The sequence below is a fragment of the Dreissena polymorpha genome, chromosome 3 (genome assembly GCF_020536995.1).
Source record: "Dreissena polymorpha isolate Duluth1 chromosome 3, UMN_Dpol_1.0, whole genome shotgun sequence".
NCBI classification, from domain to species: Eukaryota; Metazoa; Mollusca; class Bivalvia; order Myida; family Dreissenidae; genus Dreissena; species Dreissena polymorpha.
Genome location: NC_068357.1, coordinates 51,245,700 through 51,262,078, shown reverse-complemented (window position 1 = coordinate 51,262,078; position 16,379 = coordinate 51,245,700). Strand labels below are relative to the sequence as shown.

Genomic DNA, 16,379 nt, shown 5'->3' with positions numbered 1-16,379 from the left:
ACATACGTATATGGTGTTTGAAAGTTTATTATTGCTGTTAAGGTTTATGAATAAAAATCAACAACAACAATCTTCCTGTAAGAGCAATACAAGATGTGTTTGTGAAACACTCTGTCCCCTTCCATATATTTGACTTTTGACATTGAAAGATGACCTTGACCTTTCACCACTCAAAATGTGCAGCTCCATGAGATACACATGCATGCCAAATATCAAGTTGCTATTTTCAATATTGCAAAAGTTATGGCCAATGTTAAAGTTTGACGCAAACAAACAAACAAACAGACAGGGCAAAAACAATATGTCCCCCAGTATAGACTGGGGGACATAAAAATATCATAAAATATCCATTTACTATTTTACTTCTATATCATATCCAACATATAAGGCACATAATTTGTCAAAGGAGAAAACGAGTGGGGGTGGTGTGTTCTGTACCATTTTAGAATAGGCAGAGGTTCTTTGGCTTGGGACAAATCACGTCAATTTGACTTAAATTTGTTGATCTGATCATGTTTTTTCCCTCTTACAAATACTATCAATTTGAGAATGAATTTTTTTTAACTTTTTAAACTTTCATTAAAACATAAAATTTGGAATTTTCGAAAATAATTTTGGAAAATTTTCTTTTTGAGATTAGGAATGGGGCCAAATAAAGGCCCAAACTTGAAAAAAGAAAACAACATACACAACATGAGATGAAATCAAATCAGGGATATTATATTACAACTTATTGTATGACAACCTAATGTACAAAGTCATAAGTCTTTAAGGTTACAACAAACCTTTTCAATGTCCTTAGGAGATGAATTTTCTCTCTTCAATCTTTCCAACTCTAAGCATCGAGTGTGGTAGAGTTCCTTGGCCTGTAAATTGTATATTGGCTCTTAAAAAGCATTCTAATCAATACCATGGATGCCATTATGAATATACATACACATTTATAACAATAGTTACATCTATTTTCACCTGCTTGGAAAGTAAATGCAATTTAGCCTCAATCTAGGAAACCTGGGCTTAATGCATGAGCGTTAAGTGTCACCCTAGATTAGCCTGTACAGTCTGAATAGGCTTATCAGGGACGACACTTTTATGATTTTTGGACAGAAAATCTCTGTTAAACAAAAACCACTTCACAAAGATATCCCAGAACGTGGCTGATTGGATCCTAAGGGTACGGTATATTATCTACTGGCTGTACCTTGTGCATGGATCCTAAGGGTGTGGTATATTATCTATTGGCTGTACCTTGTGCATGGATCCTAAGGGTACAGTATATTATCTACTGGCTGTACCTTGTGCATGGATCCTAAGGGTGTGGTATATTATCTACTGGCTGTACCTTGTGCATGGATCCTAAGGGTACCGTATATTATCTACTGTCTGTACCTTGTGCATGTATCCTAAGGGTACGGTATATTATCTACTGGCTGTACCTTGTGCATGGATCCTAAGGGTACAGTATATTATCTACTGGCTGTAACTTGTGCATGGATCCTAAGGGTACGGTATATTATCTACTGGCTGTACCTTGTGCATGGATCCTAAGGGTACAGTATATTATCTACTGGCTGTACCTTGTGCATGGATACTAAGGGTGTGGTATATTATCTACTGGCTGTACCTTGTGCATGGATCCTAAGGGTACAGTATATTATCTACTGGCTGTACCTTGTGCATGGATCCTAAGGGTATGGTATATTATCTACTGGCTGTACCTTGTGCATGGATCCTAAGGGTACAGTATATTATCTACTGGCTGTACCTTGTGCATGGATCCTAAGGGTACAGTATATTATCTACTGGCTGTACCTTGTGCATGGATCCTAAGGGTACGGTATATTATCTACTGGCTGTACCTTGTGCATGGATCCTAAGGGTACGGTATATTATCTACTGGCTGTAACTTGTGCATGGATCCTAAGGGTACGGTATATTATCTACTGGCTGTACCTTGTGCATGGATCCTAAGGGTACAGTATATTATCTACTGGCTGTACCTTGTGCATGGATCCTAAGGGCACGGTATATTATCTACTGGCTGTACCTTGTGCATGGATCCTAAGGGTACGGTATATTATCTACTGGCTGTACCTTGTGCATGGATCCTAAGGGTGTGGTATATTATCTACTGGCTGTACCTTGTGCATGGATCCTAAGGGTACAGTATATTATCTACTGGCTGTACCTTGTGCATGGATCCTAAGGGTACGGTATATTATCTACTGGCTGTACCTTGTGCATGGATCCTAAGGGCACGGTATATTATCTACTGGCTGTACCTTGTGCATGGATCCTAAGGGTACGGTATATTATCTACTGGCTGTACTTTGTGCATGGATCCTAAGGGTACGGTATATTATCTACTGGCTGTACCTTGTGCATGGATCCTAAGGGTACGGTATATTATCTACTGGCTGTACCTTGTGCATGGATCCTAAGGGTACGGTATTTATCTACTGGCTGTACCTTGTGCATGGATCCTTAGGGTACAGTATATTATCTACTGGCTGTACCTTGTGCATGGATCCTAAGGGTACGGTATATTATCTACTGGCTGTACCTTGTGCATGGATCCTAAGGGTACAGTATATTATCTACTGGCTGTACCTTGTGCATGGATCCTAAAGGTACGGTATATTATCTACTGGCTGTACCTTGTGCATGGATCCTAAGGGTACGGTATATTATCTACTGGCTGTACCTTGTGCATGGATCCTAAGGGTACGGTATATTATCTACTAGCTGTACCTTGTGCATGGATCCTAAGGGTACAGTATATTATCTACTGGCTGTACCTTGTGCATGGATCCTAAGGGTACGGTATATTATCTACTGGCTGTACCTTGTGCATGGATCCTAAGGGTACAGTATATTATCTACTGGCTGTACCTTGTGCATGGATCCTAAGGGTACGGTATATTATCTACTGGCTGTACCTTGTGCATGGATCCTAAGGGTACGGTAAATTATCTACTGGCTGTACCTTGTGCATGGATCCTAAGGGTAAGGTATATTATCTACTGGCTGTACCTTGTGCATGGATCCTAAGGGTACGGTATATTATCTACTGGCTGTACCTTGTGCATGGATCCTAAGGGTACGGTATATTATCTACTGGCTGTACCTTGTGCATGGATCCTAAGGGTACGGTATATTATCTACTGGCTGTACCTTGTGCATGGATCCTAAGGGTACGGTATTTTATCTTCTGGCTGTACCTTGTGCATGGATCCTTAGGGTACGGTATATTTTCTACTGGCTGTACCTTGTGCATGGATCCTAAGGGTACGGTATATTATCTACTGGCTGTACCTTGTGCATGGATCCTAAGGGTACAGTATATTATCTACTGGCTTATACCTTGTGCATGGATCCTAAGGGTACGGTATATTATCTACTGGCTGTACCTTGTGCATGGATCCTAAGGGTACGGTATATTATCTACTGGCTGTACCTTGTGCATGGATCCTAAGGGTACAGTATATTATCTACTGGCTGTACCTTGTGCATGGATCCTAAGGGTACGGTATATTATCTACTGGCTGTACCTTGTGCATGGATCCTAAGGGTACGGTATATTATCTACTCGCTGTACCTTGTGCATGGATCCTAAGGGTACGGTATATTATCTACTGGCTGTCCCTTGTGCATGGATCCTAAGGGTACGGTATATTATCTACTGGCTGTACCTTGTGCATGGATCCTAAGGGTACGATATATTATCTACTGGCTGTACCTTGTGCATGGATCCTATGGGTACGGTATATTATCTACTGGCTGTACCTTGTGCATGGATCCTATGGGTATGGTATATTATCTACTGGCTGTACCTTGTGCATGGATCCTAAGGGTAAAGTATATAATCTACTGGCTGTACCTTGTGCATGGATCCTAAGGGTACGGTATATTATCTATTGGCTGTACCTTGTGCATGGATCCTATGGGTACGGTATATTATCTACTGGCTGTACCTTGTGCATGGATCCTAAGGGTACGGTATATTATCTACTGGCTGTACCTTGTGCATGGATCCTGTGGGTACGGTATATTATCTACTGGCTGTACCTTGTGCATGGATCCTAAGGGTACAGTATATTATCTACTGGCTGTACCTTGTGCATGGATCCTAAGGGTACGGTATATTATCTACTGGCTGTACCTTGTGCATGGATCCTAAGGGTACAGTATATTATCTACTGGCTGTACCTTGTGCATGGATCCTATGGGTAAGATATATTATCTACTGGCTGTACTTTGTGCATGGATCCTAAGGGTACAGTATATTATCTACTGGCTGTACCTTGTGCATGGATCCTAAGGGTACGGTATATTATCTACTGGCTGTACCTTGTGCATGGATCCTAAGGGTACGGTATATTATCTACTGGCTGTACCTTGTGCATGGATCCTAAGGGTACGGTATATTATCTACTGGCTGTACCTTGTGCATGGATCCTAAGGGTACGGTATATTATCTACTGGCTGTACCTTGTGCATGGATCCTAAGGGTACGGTATATTATCTACTGGCTGTACCTTGTGCATGGATCCTAAGGGTACAGTATATTATCTACTGGCTGTGCCTTGTGCATGGATCCTAAGGGTACGGTATATTATCTACTGGCTGTACCTTGTGCATGGATCCTAAGGGTACGGTATATTATCTACTGGCTGTACCTTGTGCATGGATCCTAAGGGTAAGGTATATTATCTACTGGCTGTACCTTGTGCATGGATCCTAAGGGTATGGTATATTATCTACTGGCTGTACCTTGTGCATGGATCCTAAGGGTACGGTATATTATCTACTGGCTGTACCTTGTGCATGGATCCTAAGGGTACGGTATATTATCTACTGGCTGTACCTTGTGCATGGATCCTAAGGGTACGGTATATTATCTACTGGCTGTACCTTGTGCATGGATCCTAAGGGTACGGTATATTATCTACTGGCTGTACCTTGTGCATGGATCCTAAGGGTACGGTATATTATCTACTGGCTGTACCTTGTGCATGGATCCTAAGGGTACGGTATATTATCTACTGGCTGTACCTTGTGCATGGATCCTAAGGCTACGGTATATTATCTACTGGCTGTACCTTGTGCATGGATCCTAAGGGTATGGTATATTATCTACTGGCTGTACCTTGTGCATGGATCCTAAGGGTACCGTATATTATCTACTGTCTGTACCTTGTGCATGGATCCTAAGGGTATGGTATATTCTCTACTGGCTGTACCTTGTGCATGGATCCTAAGGGTACAGTATATTATCTACTGGCTGTACCTTGTGCATGGATCCTATGGGTACGGTATATTATCTACTGGCTGTACCTTGTGCATGGATCCTAAGGGTACAGTATATTATCTACTGGCTGTACCTTGTGCATGGATCCTAAGGGTACGATATATTATCTACTGGCTGTACTTTGTGCATGGATCCTAAGGGTAAAGTATATTATCTACTGGCTGTACCTTGTGCATGGATCCTATGGGTACGATATATTATCTACTGGCTGTACTTTGTGCATGGATCCTAAGGGTACAGTATATTATCTACTGGCTGTACCTTGTGCATGGATCCTAAGGGTACGGTATATTATCTACTGGCTGTACCTTGTGCATGGATCCTAAGGGTACGGTATATTATCTACTGGCTGTACCTTGTGCATGAATCCTAAGGGTACAGTATATTATCTACTGGCTGTACTTTGTGCATGGATCCTAAGGGTACGGTATATTATCTACTGGCTGTACCTTGTGCATGGATCCTAAGGGTATGGTATATTATCTACTGGCTGTACCTTGTGCATGGATCCTAAGGGTACAGTATATTATCTACTGGCTGTACTTTGTGCATGGATCCTAAGGGTACAGTATATTATCTACTGGCTGTACCTTGTGCATGGATCCTAAGGGTACGGTATATTATCTACTGGCTGTACCTTGTGCATGGATCCTAAGGGTACGGTATATTATCTACTGGCTGTACCTTGTGCATGGATCCTAAGGGTACGGTATATTATCTACTGGCTGTACCTTACCTTGTGCATGGATCCTAAGGGTACAGTATATTATCTACTGGCTGTACTTTGTGCATGGATCCTAAGGGTATGGTATATTCTCTACTGTCTGTACCTTGTGCATGGATCCTAAGGGTATGGTATATTCTCTACTGGCTGTACCTTGTGCATGGATCCTAAGGGTACGGTATATATTCTACTGGCTGTACCTTGTGCATGGATCCTAAGGGTACGGTATATTATCTACTGGCTGTACCTTGTGCATGGATCCTAAGGGTACGGTATATTATCTACTGGCTGTACCTTGTGCATGGATCCTAAGGGTACGGTATATTATCTACTGGCTGTACCTTGTGCATGGATCCTAAGGGTATGGTATATTATCTACTGGCTGTACCTTGTGCATGGATCCTAAGGGTACCCGTATATTATCTACTGTCTGTACCTTGTGCATGGATCCTAAGGGTACGGTATATTATCTACTGGCTGTACCTTGTGCATGGATCCTAAGGGTACGGTATATTATCTACTGGCTGTACCTTGTGCATGGATCCTAAGAGTATGGTATATATCTACTGGCTGTACCTTGTGCATGGATCCTAAGGGTTCGGTATATTATCTACTGTCTGTACCTTGTGCATGGATCCTAAGGGTACGGTATATTATCTACTGGCTGTACCTTGTGCAATGCCGTGGTGGTGTTCTGTATAGACTGTACAACCTCCAAAGTGCCAGATTCCCCTTCCTTCATCTGAAGACAATACAAAATACGAAATAACAAGACAATGTAAAAATGATAACAAGAGGCAAATTTTTATCTAGGACACAAACTGTCACTGGGCCACTTGACTCACAAAATATTAAACCGCTGACCCTTGCTGTTTAAGAGAAGTTTTCCAAAGTTATTTTCTATACAAGTCTATATACATCATGTGACTACTGGGGTTTGGCCAGTTTGGACATGACCAGAAAAACTTTCAACAGGACCTCTATCTGATTTTCCATACCAAAGATCAGCCCTCTGGGACTTGTGGTTTCAGAAAGGAATATTTTATTTAGGTCATTAACTAAAAAAGACTGCACATCAAATATTCAACCATAGAATCTTGTGCTTTCAGAAGTATATATGAATCACCTGAGGAGCTTGGCTAGTTTTGACCAAAGGAACAAAATTTGAACAAACTTTGGTGGAGACCACTAGACCATGACAAAAACCAAATATTTAACCCCTGATCCTTGCAATACGAGATGCTTTGAGTAAATGAGTTTTGTTTAAACCTATTTATTTTAGCTCGATTGCATTGAAAGCCTCGGGCTTATTAAAGTACGTTTCTTGGGCCTTGAAGCAGTAATTGGTGTCTTTGGGGGAGATCTAAAGAACATTCCCCAAGTGGGGATTGAACCTGTGACATCCGGATCGCTAGGCAGACACAATGTCCATTATGCAACAGTGACCTTTTAATTTACAATAGAGTACCAGTATACAATGTGAAACACCAAAAGTTTTTATAACAACTTTTACCTCTGGCGACCTACATATGATATGAAGGGTACAGGAAAAATTTAAACAACTTTTAGAGAGGGTCAGGCATGGATCTTTATGATAATCTGCCTTGCAGTTTAGGAAGAAATGCCAGTTAAATGAAAATTTGATTAATGACTGACAAAAACGCAATTCCACAAGCTCATCCAGTGAATTTTGTGGATAGGTGCCCTAAACAAAATCGCCTGCAGGGCAAAAAGAACCCTGCAAGAGCAATATGAAAACAAGATGCGTTTGTGAAACACAATGTCCCCCTATATGACGTTTGACCTTGAAGGATGACCTTGACCTTGACCCTTCACCACTCAAACTGTGCAGCTCCATGAGATACACATGCATTTCAAATATAAAATTGCTAGCTTCAATATTGCAGAAGTGACATTACATGAGCAATTTTGACCCATATATTTGACCTTGAAGGGTGACCTTGACCTTTCACCACTCAAAATGTGCAGCTCCATGAGATACACATGCATGCCAAATATCAAGTTTCTATCTTCAATTTTTCAAAAGTATTCATAAAATAAGCGATTTGGGCCACATATGACCTCTGACCTTGAAGGATGACCTTGACCTTGACCTTTCACCACTCAAAATGTGCAGCTTTATGAGATACACATGCATGCCAAATATCAAGTTGCTATCTTCAATATTGCAAAAGTATTCATAAAATGAGCGATTTTGGCCACATATAATTGACCTCTGACCTTGAAGGAGGACCTTGACCTTTCACCACTCAAAATGTGCAGCTCCATGAGATACACATGCATGCCAAATATCAAGTTGCTATATTCAATATAGCAAAAGTTATTGCAAAATGTTAAAGTTGGCCCAAACCAACCAACCAACAGACCAACAAACAGACAGGGCAAAAACAATATGTCCCCCACTACTATAGTGGGGGACATAATAATATAATTACACAGGTACTGCATTAGGGTCTTCATTACATAAATAAAAAACACATATAAGGCAAAAAAAGAAGAGAAACAAGCAGAGCAGCAATTCTCTGAGGTCTCACAGTTTTGTGTCGTTTGTGCTGTTCGTCATTGTATCGTATGATGTCCTTCATAAGGTCTGACCATGTATGCACCAGCTGCATGTGCAGGCTCGCCAACTTGTCCGCAAGTGTACGCATGATGGCCCAGAATGGGGCAAACGTCCTGCAAATGTATACATAAAATTTCTTTGCTTTTGCACCATCATAACAGATGAGTATATATAGCTTGAGAAATGTTCGTTTGGCTACCCATTTCCTTATTAAAACCCAATAAAATACATAAAATTATATGAATTCTGAAGAAATATGAAAAATTTGGTTATGGAAAGTTTTAAGCCAGTGGAAGCCCTGGCAATTTCATAATTCATAGTGTGACTTTCAATTCTATAGCTGCTGTTTAAAAGGACATGTCATATTGATGCAAATACTATGACCTTCCAGTCTCCAACAATGTTTAAACAACAATTAACTGATGATAATCATTAAGCAAAAATGAACGAGCATGTGTTTTTCACAGTAAAAAACTGTTTACAAAACCATCTAGATCATTCAATCTTTGAGCAGAGAGCTGCATCTTCTACAGTATAATCAGTAAACAATTTAAAGCCTTGTACATGGACGATGTAAGCCTTGTATTGGAAAATACTTAACTGGTCTTTCTCAGTGTTCTACAACTTAAGCAAGAAATCAAGCTTGCCTGTCAGCTACCTATAACTTGAACCTTCTTATCTTAGCTCTGTTATAGGAAAACCGGGCTGAAAGCATGTGGGTAAAGTGTCATCCCAGATCAGCCTAGGCGAGTAATAAGGCACAACACTATCCACATACACTGGATTTTTGCTTATGGAAGAGACCTCCTTGAAACAAACAAAATCCATGAAAAGCAGAAAACGTCATTCCTGATAAGCCTGTGGAGACTGCACAGGCCAATATGGAATGACACTTTTCGCACATGCATTAAGCCCAGTTTACCTAAAACACAATCAGTAAATATAGTGTCACCATATGATGCAGATCAATTCATACAATTATACATGATATAATTCTTAAGTTCAGGTTAAAATCAAGACATTTCATTACAAATTCAGAACATTTTACTTTGTAGCCTAAAATCTAAAAAAAAAACACAAGAATATCAGTAAAACTGATGGATGCTCCCCGATGATGCGCTTTGTCAATCTATGTGTTAATAACCACCTTAAAAAATCTATTATTAGCCTTGGTGACCTTGACCTTAACCCCAGTGACCTCAAACCTCATCAAAAGGTAAAGGTCCATGCAAGGTACCTACATGCCAAATATGTAAGATATTGGAAAAATATTGAAGGCGCTATGAGAAACTGTAAAAAAACAAGAGGCCCATGAGGGCCTGAATCGCTCTACTGCTTTAAACACTTTCACTGTGACCTTTGACCTAGCGACCTGAAAATCAATAGGGGTCATCAGCCAGTCATAATCAATGTACCTATGAAGTTTCATGATCCTAGGCCTAAGCATTCTTGAGTTAACATCTGGAAACCATTTTACTATTTCGAGTCACTGTGACCTTGACCTTTGACCCAGTGACCAGAAAATCAATAGGGTTCGAGTCCTCATTAATATAACGACTGTGAACAAGTTTGAAAAGAATCGGATGAAAACTGTGGAATTCATCGGATAAACAAGTTTTTACTATTTCGAGTCACTGTGACCTTGACCTTTGACCCAGTGACCTGAAAATCAATAGGGTTCGAGTCCTCATTAATATGAAGACACTGAGCAAGTTTAAAAAGAATCGGATGAAAAGTGTGGACTTTATCGGATAAACAAGTTTTTATTGTTTCGAGTCACTGTGACCTTGACCTTTGACCCAGTGACCTAAAAATCAATAGGGTTTGAGTCCTCATTAATATAAAGACACTGAGTAAGTTTGAAAAGAATCCGATGAAAACTGTGGACTTTATCGGATAAACAAGACAACGTCTAACACACACACACACACACACACACACAGACACCATGCCATCCCATAAGCTCTTCTGCCTTTGGCAGTTGAGCTAAAAATTAAGGAAAAAATCTATTATCAGCCTCGGTGACCTTGACCCCAGTGACCTCAAACCTCATCAAAAGGTAGGGGTCCATACAAGGTACCTACATGCCAAATATGTAAGAGATCGGAAAAATATTGAAGGTGCTATGAGAAACTGTAACAAAATTGTGACAGAAAAATCTATTATTAGCCTTGGTGACCTTGACGCCAGTGACCTCAAACCTCATCAAAAGGTAGAGGTCCATGCAAGCTACCTACATGCCAAATATGAAAGAGATCGGTTAAGTATTGAAGGTGTGAAACTGTCAAAAAAGTGTGACGGAAAAAACTTTTATTAGCCTCAGTGACCTTGACCCCAGTGACCTCAAACCTCATCAAAAGGTAGAGGTCCGTGCAGGGTACCTACATGCCAAATATGAAAGAGATCGGTAAAGTATTGAAGGTGCTATGAGAAACTGTCAAAAAAGTGTGACGGAAGGAAGGAAGCAAGTACGGAAGTAAGGAAGGAACTCCAAAGCGGCAACTATATGCTCCCCGAAAATTTTCGGGGAGCATAAAAACAAGAGCACCGCAAAGAGGGTGCCAACTCTCGGCTGCAGTGCAGTTTTGAACAAGAAACCGTCAGAGAAGGGTGATACTCCCCAAAGTTTTTTTTTGTCACAATATTGCACTATATATTCAGATAAAAGGAAATGTCTTGAGGGTCATAACTTTGGACAAAATAATATGATGGATGGTTTAGCAACTTCAATTTCAAAGAGCCATAACTCTCTAAATAAATCATCTAACCAGACCCACTAATAACATGCGCATCTCCTCAAGGTAGTTAAGCTTCCCATAAAGCTTCATTGAAGTCCAGTCAGTAGTTGGGGAGAAATAGAAGGGCCATAACTCTGTGAAAAATCATCAGACCATAACCGGCTGATACATGTAATATGCACATCTCCTGTTGGTAGTGAAGCTTCCCATAAAGTTTCATTGAATTCCCGTGAAAAGTTGCTGAGAAATAGCTTGGACAAGAATTGCACTATATGTACAATGGAAAATTTCAAAGGGCCATAACTCTGTGAAAAATCATCCGACCATAACCGGCTGATAATATACACATCTCCTGTTGGTAGTGAAGATTCCCATAAAGTTTCATTGAATTCCCGTTATAAGTTGCTGAGAAATAGCTCGGACAAGAATTGCACTATATGTACAATGGAAAATTTCAAAGGGCCATAACTCTGTAAAAAATCATCCGACCAGAACCGGCTGATAATATGCACATCTCCTCTTGCCCGGACAAGAATTGCACTATATGTACAGTTAATGGAAAATTTCAAAGGGCCATAACTCTGTGAAAAATCATCTGACCAGAACTGGCTGATAATATGCACATCTCCTCTTGGTAGTGAAGCTTTCCATAAAGTTTCATTGAATTCCGGTCATTAGTTGCTGAGAAATAGCCCGGAGAAGAATTGCACTATATGTACAGTTAATGGAAAATTTCAAAGGGCCATTACTCTGTGAAAAATCATCCGACCAGAACCGGCTGATAATATGCACATCTCCTCTTGGTAGTGAAGCTTCCCATAAAGTTTAATTGAATTCCGGTCATTAGTTGCTGAGAAATAGCCCGGACAAAAATTGTGCACGGACGGACGGAGTGGCGACTATATGTTCCCCCCAAAAATTTTTGGGGGGGAGTATAATAAATGAAAGCTTATCAGAAGTTTTTTTTATATATTAGAGGTCACAGTGACCTTTGACCTAGTGACCCAAAAACCGGTGTGGTGTGTAGAACTCCTCAAGGTGCAGCTACATATGAAGTTTCAAAGTTGTAGGTGGAAGCACTTTGATTTTAGAGCAAATGTTAAGGTTTTAGCACGACGTGGACAGGCTGGCTATGACAATACCTTGGGGTTTTCTCCGAAAACAGCCAAACTAAAACTATTTTTCACTGCACTTTATAATGCATGCACTATGTCAGCGATGTCATTAAGAACAAGAAATGTGTTTGTCAGACAGACTATGTCCCCTTCTGCGCCGCTTTGATTTAGTTTTTTTGACCTTTGACCTTGAAGGATGACCTTACCTTTTATCACTCAAAATGTGCAGCACCATGAGATACACATGCATGCCAAATATGAAGTTGCTATCTTCAATATAGCAAAAGTTATTGCAATATGTTAAAGTTGGCGCAAACAGACAGACAGACCAACAGACAGGGCAAAAATAATATGTCCCCCACTATAGTGGTGGGGGACATAAAAAATTTGGGATATGCCATTATTTGACAGTAAATCAAGACAGGGTTAATCACACTTATCATGCACAAATTGTCAAATTTAAGTGCCTCCATAAATCATTAAACACTAAAACTGCCAATTTTTGTAAGCAACCCCCCCCCCATTTATGAGCGTATATATTAAGACACCATAACCACTGCACCACCACAAGCTAAGGATGCCACTGTTGAAGTTGAGTACTGACCCGACTTGTGTATTGTTGGCAGCCACCTTGGCCAGCTTGGTGAGCAGCTTGCTGTACGTCTCCTCCACCTGGCAACTGAAATAACACAACAAATGCATGGCATTAACTGGGGCCAACATCACAAAGCCTGTTAGAGAATATAGAGAATACTAGGTCGGTGCCGAATAAAGCAAAGTTTATTTTGCAAGGCTTAGAAAATCTGAACCACGACCCTTGGCGAGTGGTTCAGATTTTCCTGCAGAGCAAGATAAACTTTGCTTTATTCGGCACCGACCTAGTATTCGATTTATCCCATCAATTTTCTTAGTCGTAAATTATTTCTTTAAAAATATAATAGGAAAATCGAACTAGACGGAAAATCCCAAAGATATTTTAAGCAAACATTGTTTCATTATTTTCATCGTGTCGAGACTAATACATTACAAAAAGATCAGTAACTAACCTGTTATTCTGTTTATCATACCTCTATGTCCCCGATTTTTAAGAAATAATGAAAAAAAAGACACTAAACAACTGCATCTTTGGCGTGAAACAACATGCATTGTGTCGTATGACGTGTTGATAATGACGTCACGAGTACGCGCACTTAATATTTGTAAATAATGTTTATTTGCTTTTTGAGTTACATTATGTGCTAAAAATATATTACATCTTGGTATCAAATTGTTTGTTTTGTTGAATCTGATTAGATTTTACTTAAAATGATAACTTTATAGTTGATTCCGAGTAATATGAACATTCTTTGCCGCGCGTGACAGCTATATTTCAGCACTGCTGAAATAGAGCAAAATTTATTCCACAGTGGTTTATTTCTACAATGCACGTCTGATGATGGGATAAAAAATAATGTTAATACTACCGCCAGTCAGACAACTCAGGGTTGATGGTTCTGTTTGTAATTCAGACACTAAACTAATTTAAATAGTTAAGGCCACAATTAAAATATTGTTGGTTTGCCCTTTACCGACGCTAGATTTTACAGGTGGGTAGGTAGGTAGGAAAATTATTTAATTTTATTTGAGAAATTATATTTTTAATACCCTGTCTATGAATATTTAAAACACTGTTATCAAAGCACTGTTGCAGTGTACGAAGACATATGTACATGTAGCTTAACCATATCTTGTTTGCTGTTTCTTGCATATAATAGTGATTTTTTGTTGCTTTTATTTCTTTTGTTGCTTTTGTGCCATTTGAATTGGGAAAATTAGCGCGATAAACCATGAAATTGGGATACATTAAGCATTATACACAAATGGATATATGATTATACGTAATAGAATTAAAATTGCTTTTAAGTTCATGTTTGACAGCATTTTTATATTATAAAGTGCTGCTTTAATGTCTTCTTACAATGAAGACAATGCTTAGTTAATATCCCTCCACATATATATTAAACTTGCAATAATCTATAGATTCTTTTATACACCATTTATTTTAATTATAACCTCTTTTAAGAGTATTACTTTAATTCAGTATTTTTAAATTTAATATCATATGGGGAAAACATTAACAAATATTAACAAACACGCTTTAGTGTCTTACAAGTTACATGCTTTAACTTTGTGAGTAGACTCAACTCCAAGTTTCCATCACTTGCTTCCGTGAAGCACATTCACTGTGCAGATTGCTAATAAATATTTGTTGTTTTTTATCTCAAACGTAGTATTTTTCCTTAATTGACAACCTCATTTAATTATATCCCAATAACTACATGTATATGATATCCGTTGTTAATTTGAATGTTATGTATCATTTCCGCCATTCATCGCAATTTCTCGTCTGCTTGCCACCATCTTAGACGTGTGTAAATTATACATTCGGCTACAAAAACGTACGTCAGTTGTCGACAAGCTCGATCGGCATATGAAATTCCAACCATCGGAGCGACCTAGATCAGTCAGGGGCGATAAGAATGGACAGGGATAATACGCGCACAAATAAATAATGCAGTCCGCTCTTTTATTATTGGCGAAAAAACGAAAATATAAAAAAAACGTTTTAAGAAATCGCAATAATTTTTTTTGGGTCGGTTGGTAAAGGCCTTACAAAATTAATTTTAGTTTAGGCTTAATATAGTAGAAGTGTTTCCATTGGATGCTATTATTTATGTTAAAAATCCACTTTACCTCTGACTTATGTGAATTGAATGCAAGTCAATGCAATGACAGTGAATTGACCTAATTCTTACGGCATCAGGGAGTTGAAACATTTGGATGAATAAGTTTTACTCAATCACTCAACAGTCATTAGTCTTGTGATCTGAATCCTAGTGAATGCCCTGCATAACCTGTTTTCAGAACATCTAAGAGATCATTTCTGAGAATATTTTTTTACCCTTACAAACTTGTAAAAGGTTGACAATTTTATGGTAAACACATTTAAATAACCAATATCTGCCAAAAAGCTGTAAGTTGAAGTCTTCACATGAATGAGGTCAATGTCATTTCTTTAGAGAAATTCCTATAACAACTTCAAAGCAAAGAGAAAAACACTGTCACAAAAAATCCTTAAATGTTTTCATGCAAATCACAAACAGCTTAGTATAGTTGCATTTCCATAAATCATAATGTCTGCCATCGCATTTGCAAGGAGGCTTATTTTTATATCTAAGCTCTAGGCTTCTTCTGGATTCTACTGGAAAAGAATCTTAATATTCTTGTCTGAAAAGTGAAGAACAGCCTATGCCAGACAACATGCCAGGAATCCATTATTCAGTTACAGTTGACATATGGAAATGATATGAAAAACTGCATACCGGTACATGTATTACCAGGACTAGCAGCTTTGCCTAAAAAATAGTTTTAAATCTGACTCTACTTATAAAAGGCGAAACAGACATGTTTTTTTATATATTTTAAGCCTTTTATTTTTTTTTAACAATAAACAATTTTAACGTGACTGTGTATATTCCGCATTTAAAACAAAGAGATGATTGACGTATACTTTAATTTTTTGATGATTTGTGGCTGCGAATGTTAAAGATCATGAATGTTAAACACCATCAGGCACAGTATAGCCAAAATCAATCAGTCATCACAATGATTAGGAAAACAAGAGATGTGTTCGTCAGAAACACAATGCCCCCTATTGCGCCGCTTTGAAATAAAATTTCAATATGTCATTAAAGCTTATTACTTCCCATGGATTGTATTTTTTTACTTTTGGCCTTGAAGGATGACCTTTCACCACTCAAAATGTGCAGCTCCATGAGATACACATGCATGCCAAATATCAAGTTGCTATCTTCAATATTGCAAAAAATATGGCCAATGTTAAAGTTTTCAGACGGACGGACAGACA

General features: G+C 38.9%; 1 protein-coding gene across 7 annotated transcripts in view; it reads right to left on the bottom strand.

Moving 5' to 3' along the window:
* LOC127874133 (F-BAR domain only protein 2-like) overlaps positions 1 to 16,379 on the bottom strand; it is a 101,018-nt gene that overhangs the window by 60,191 nt on the left and 24,448 nt on the right. For all 7 annotated transcript variants that reach the window (XM_052418309.1, XM_052418310.1, XM_052418314.1 and 4 more), the window contains exons 3-6: positions 13,077 to 13,151; positions 8,591 to 8,732; positions 6,706 to 6,777; positions 786 to 866 (exon numbers count right to left, since the gene is read on the bottom strand). In XM_052418309.1, coding sequence (XP_052274269.1) covers positions 786 to 866; positions 6,706 to 6,777; positions 8,591 to 8,732; positions 13,077 to 13,151 — 370 coding nt within the window. The remainder of the gene's footprint in view (positions 1 to 785; positions 867 to 6,705; positions 6,778 to 8,590; positions 8,733 to 13,076; positions 13,152 to 16,379) is intronic.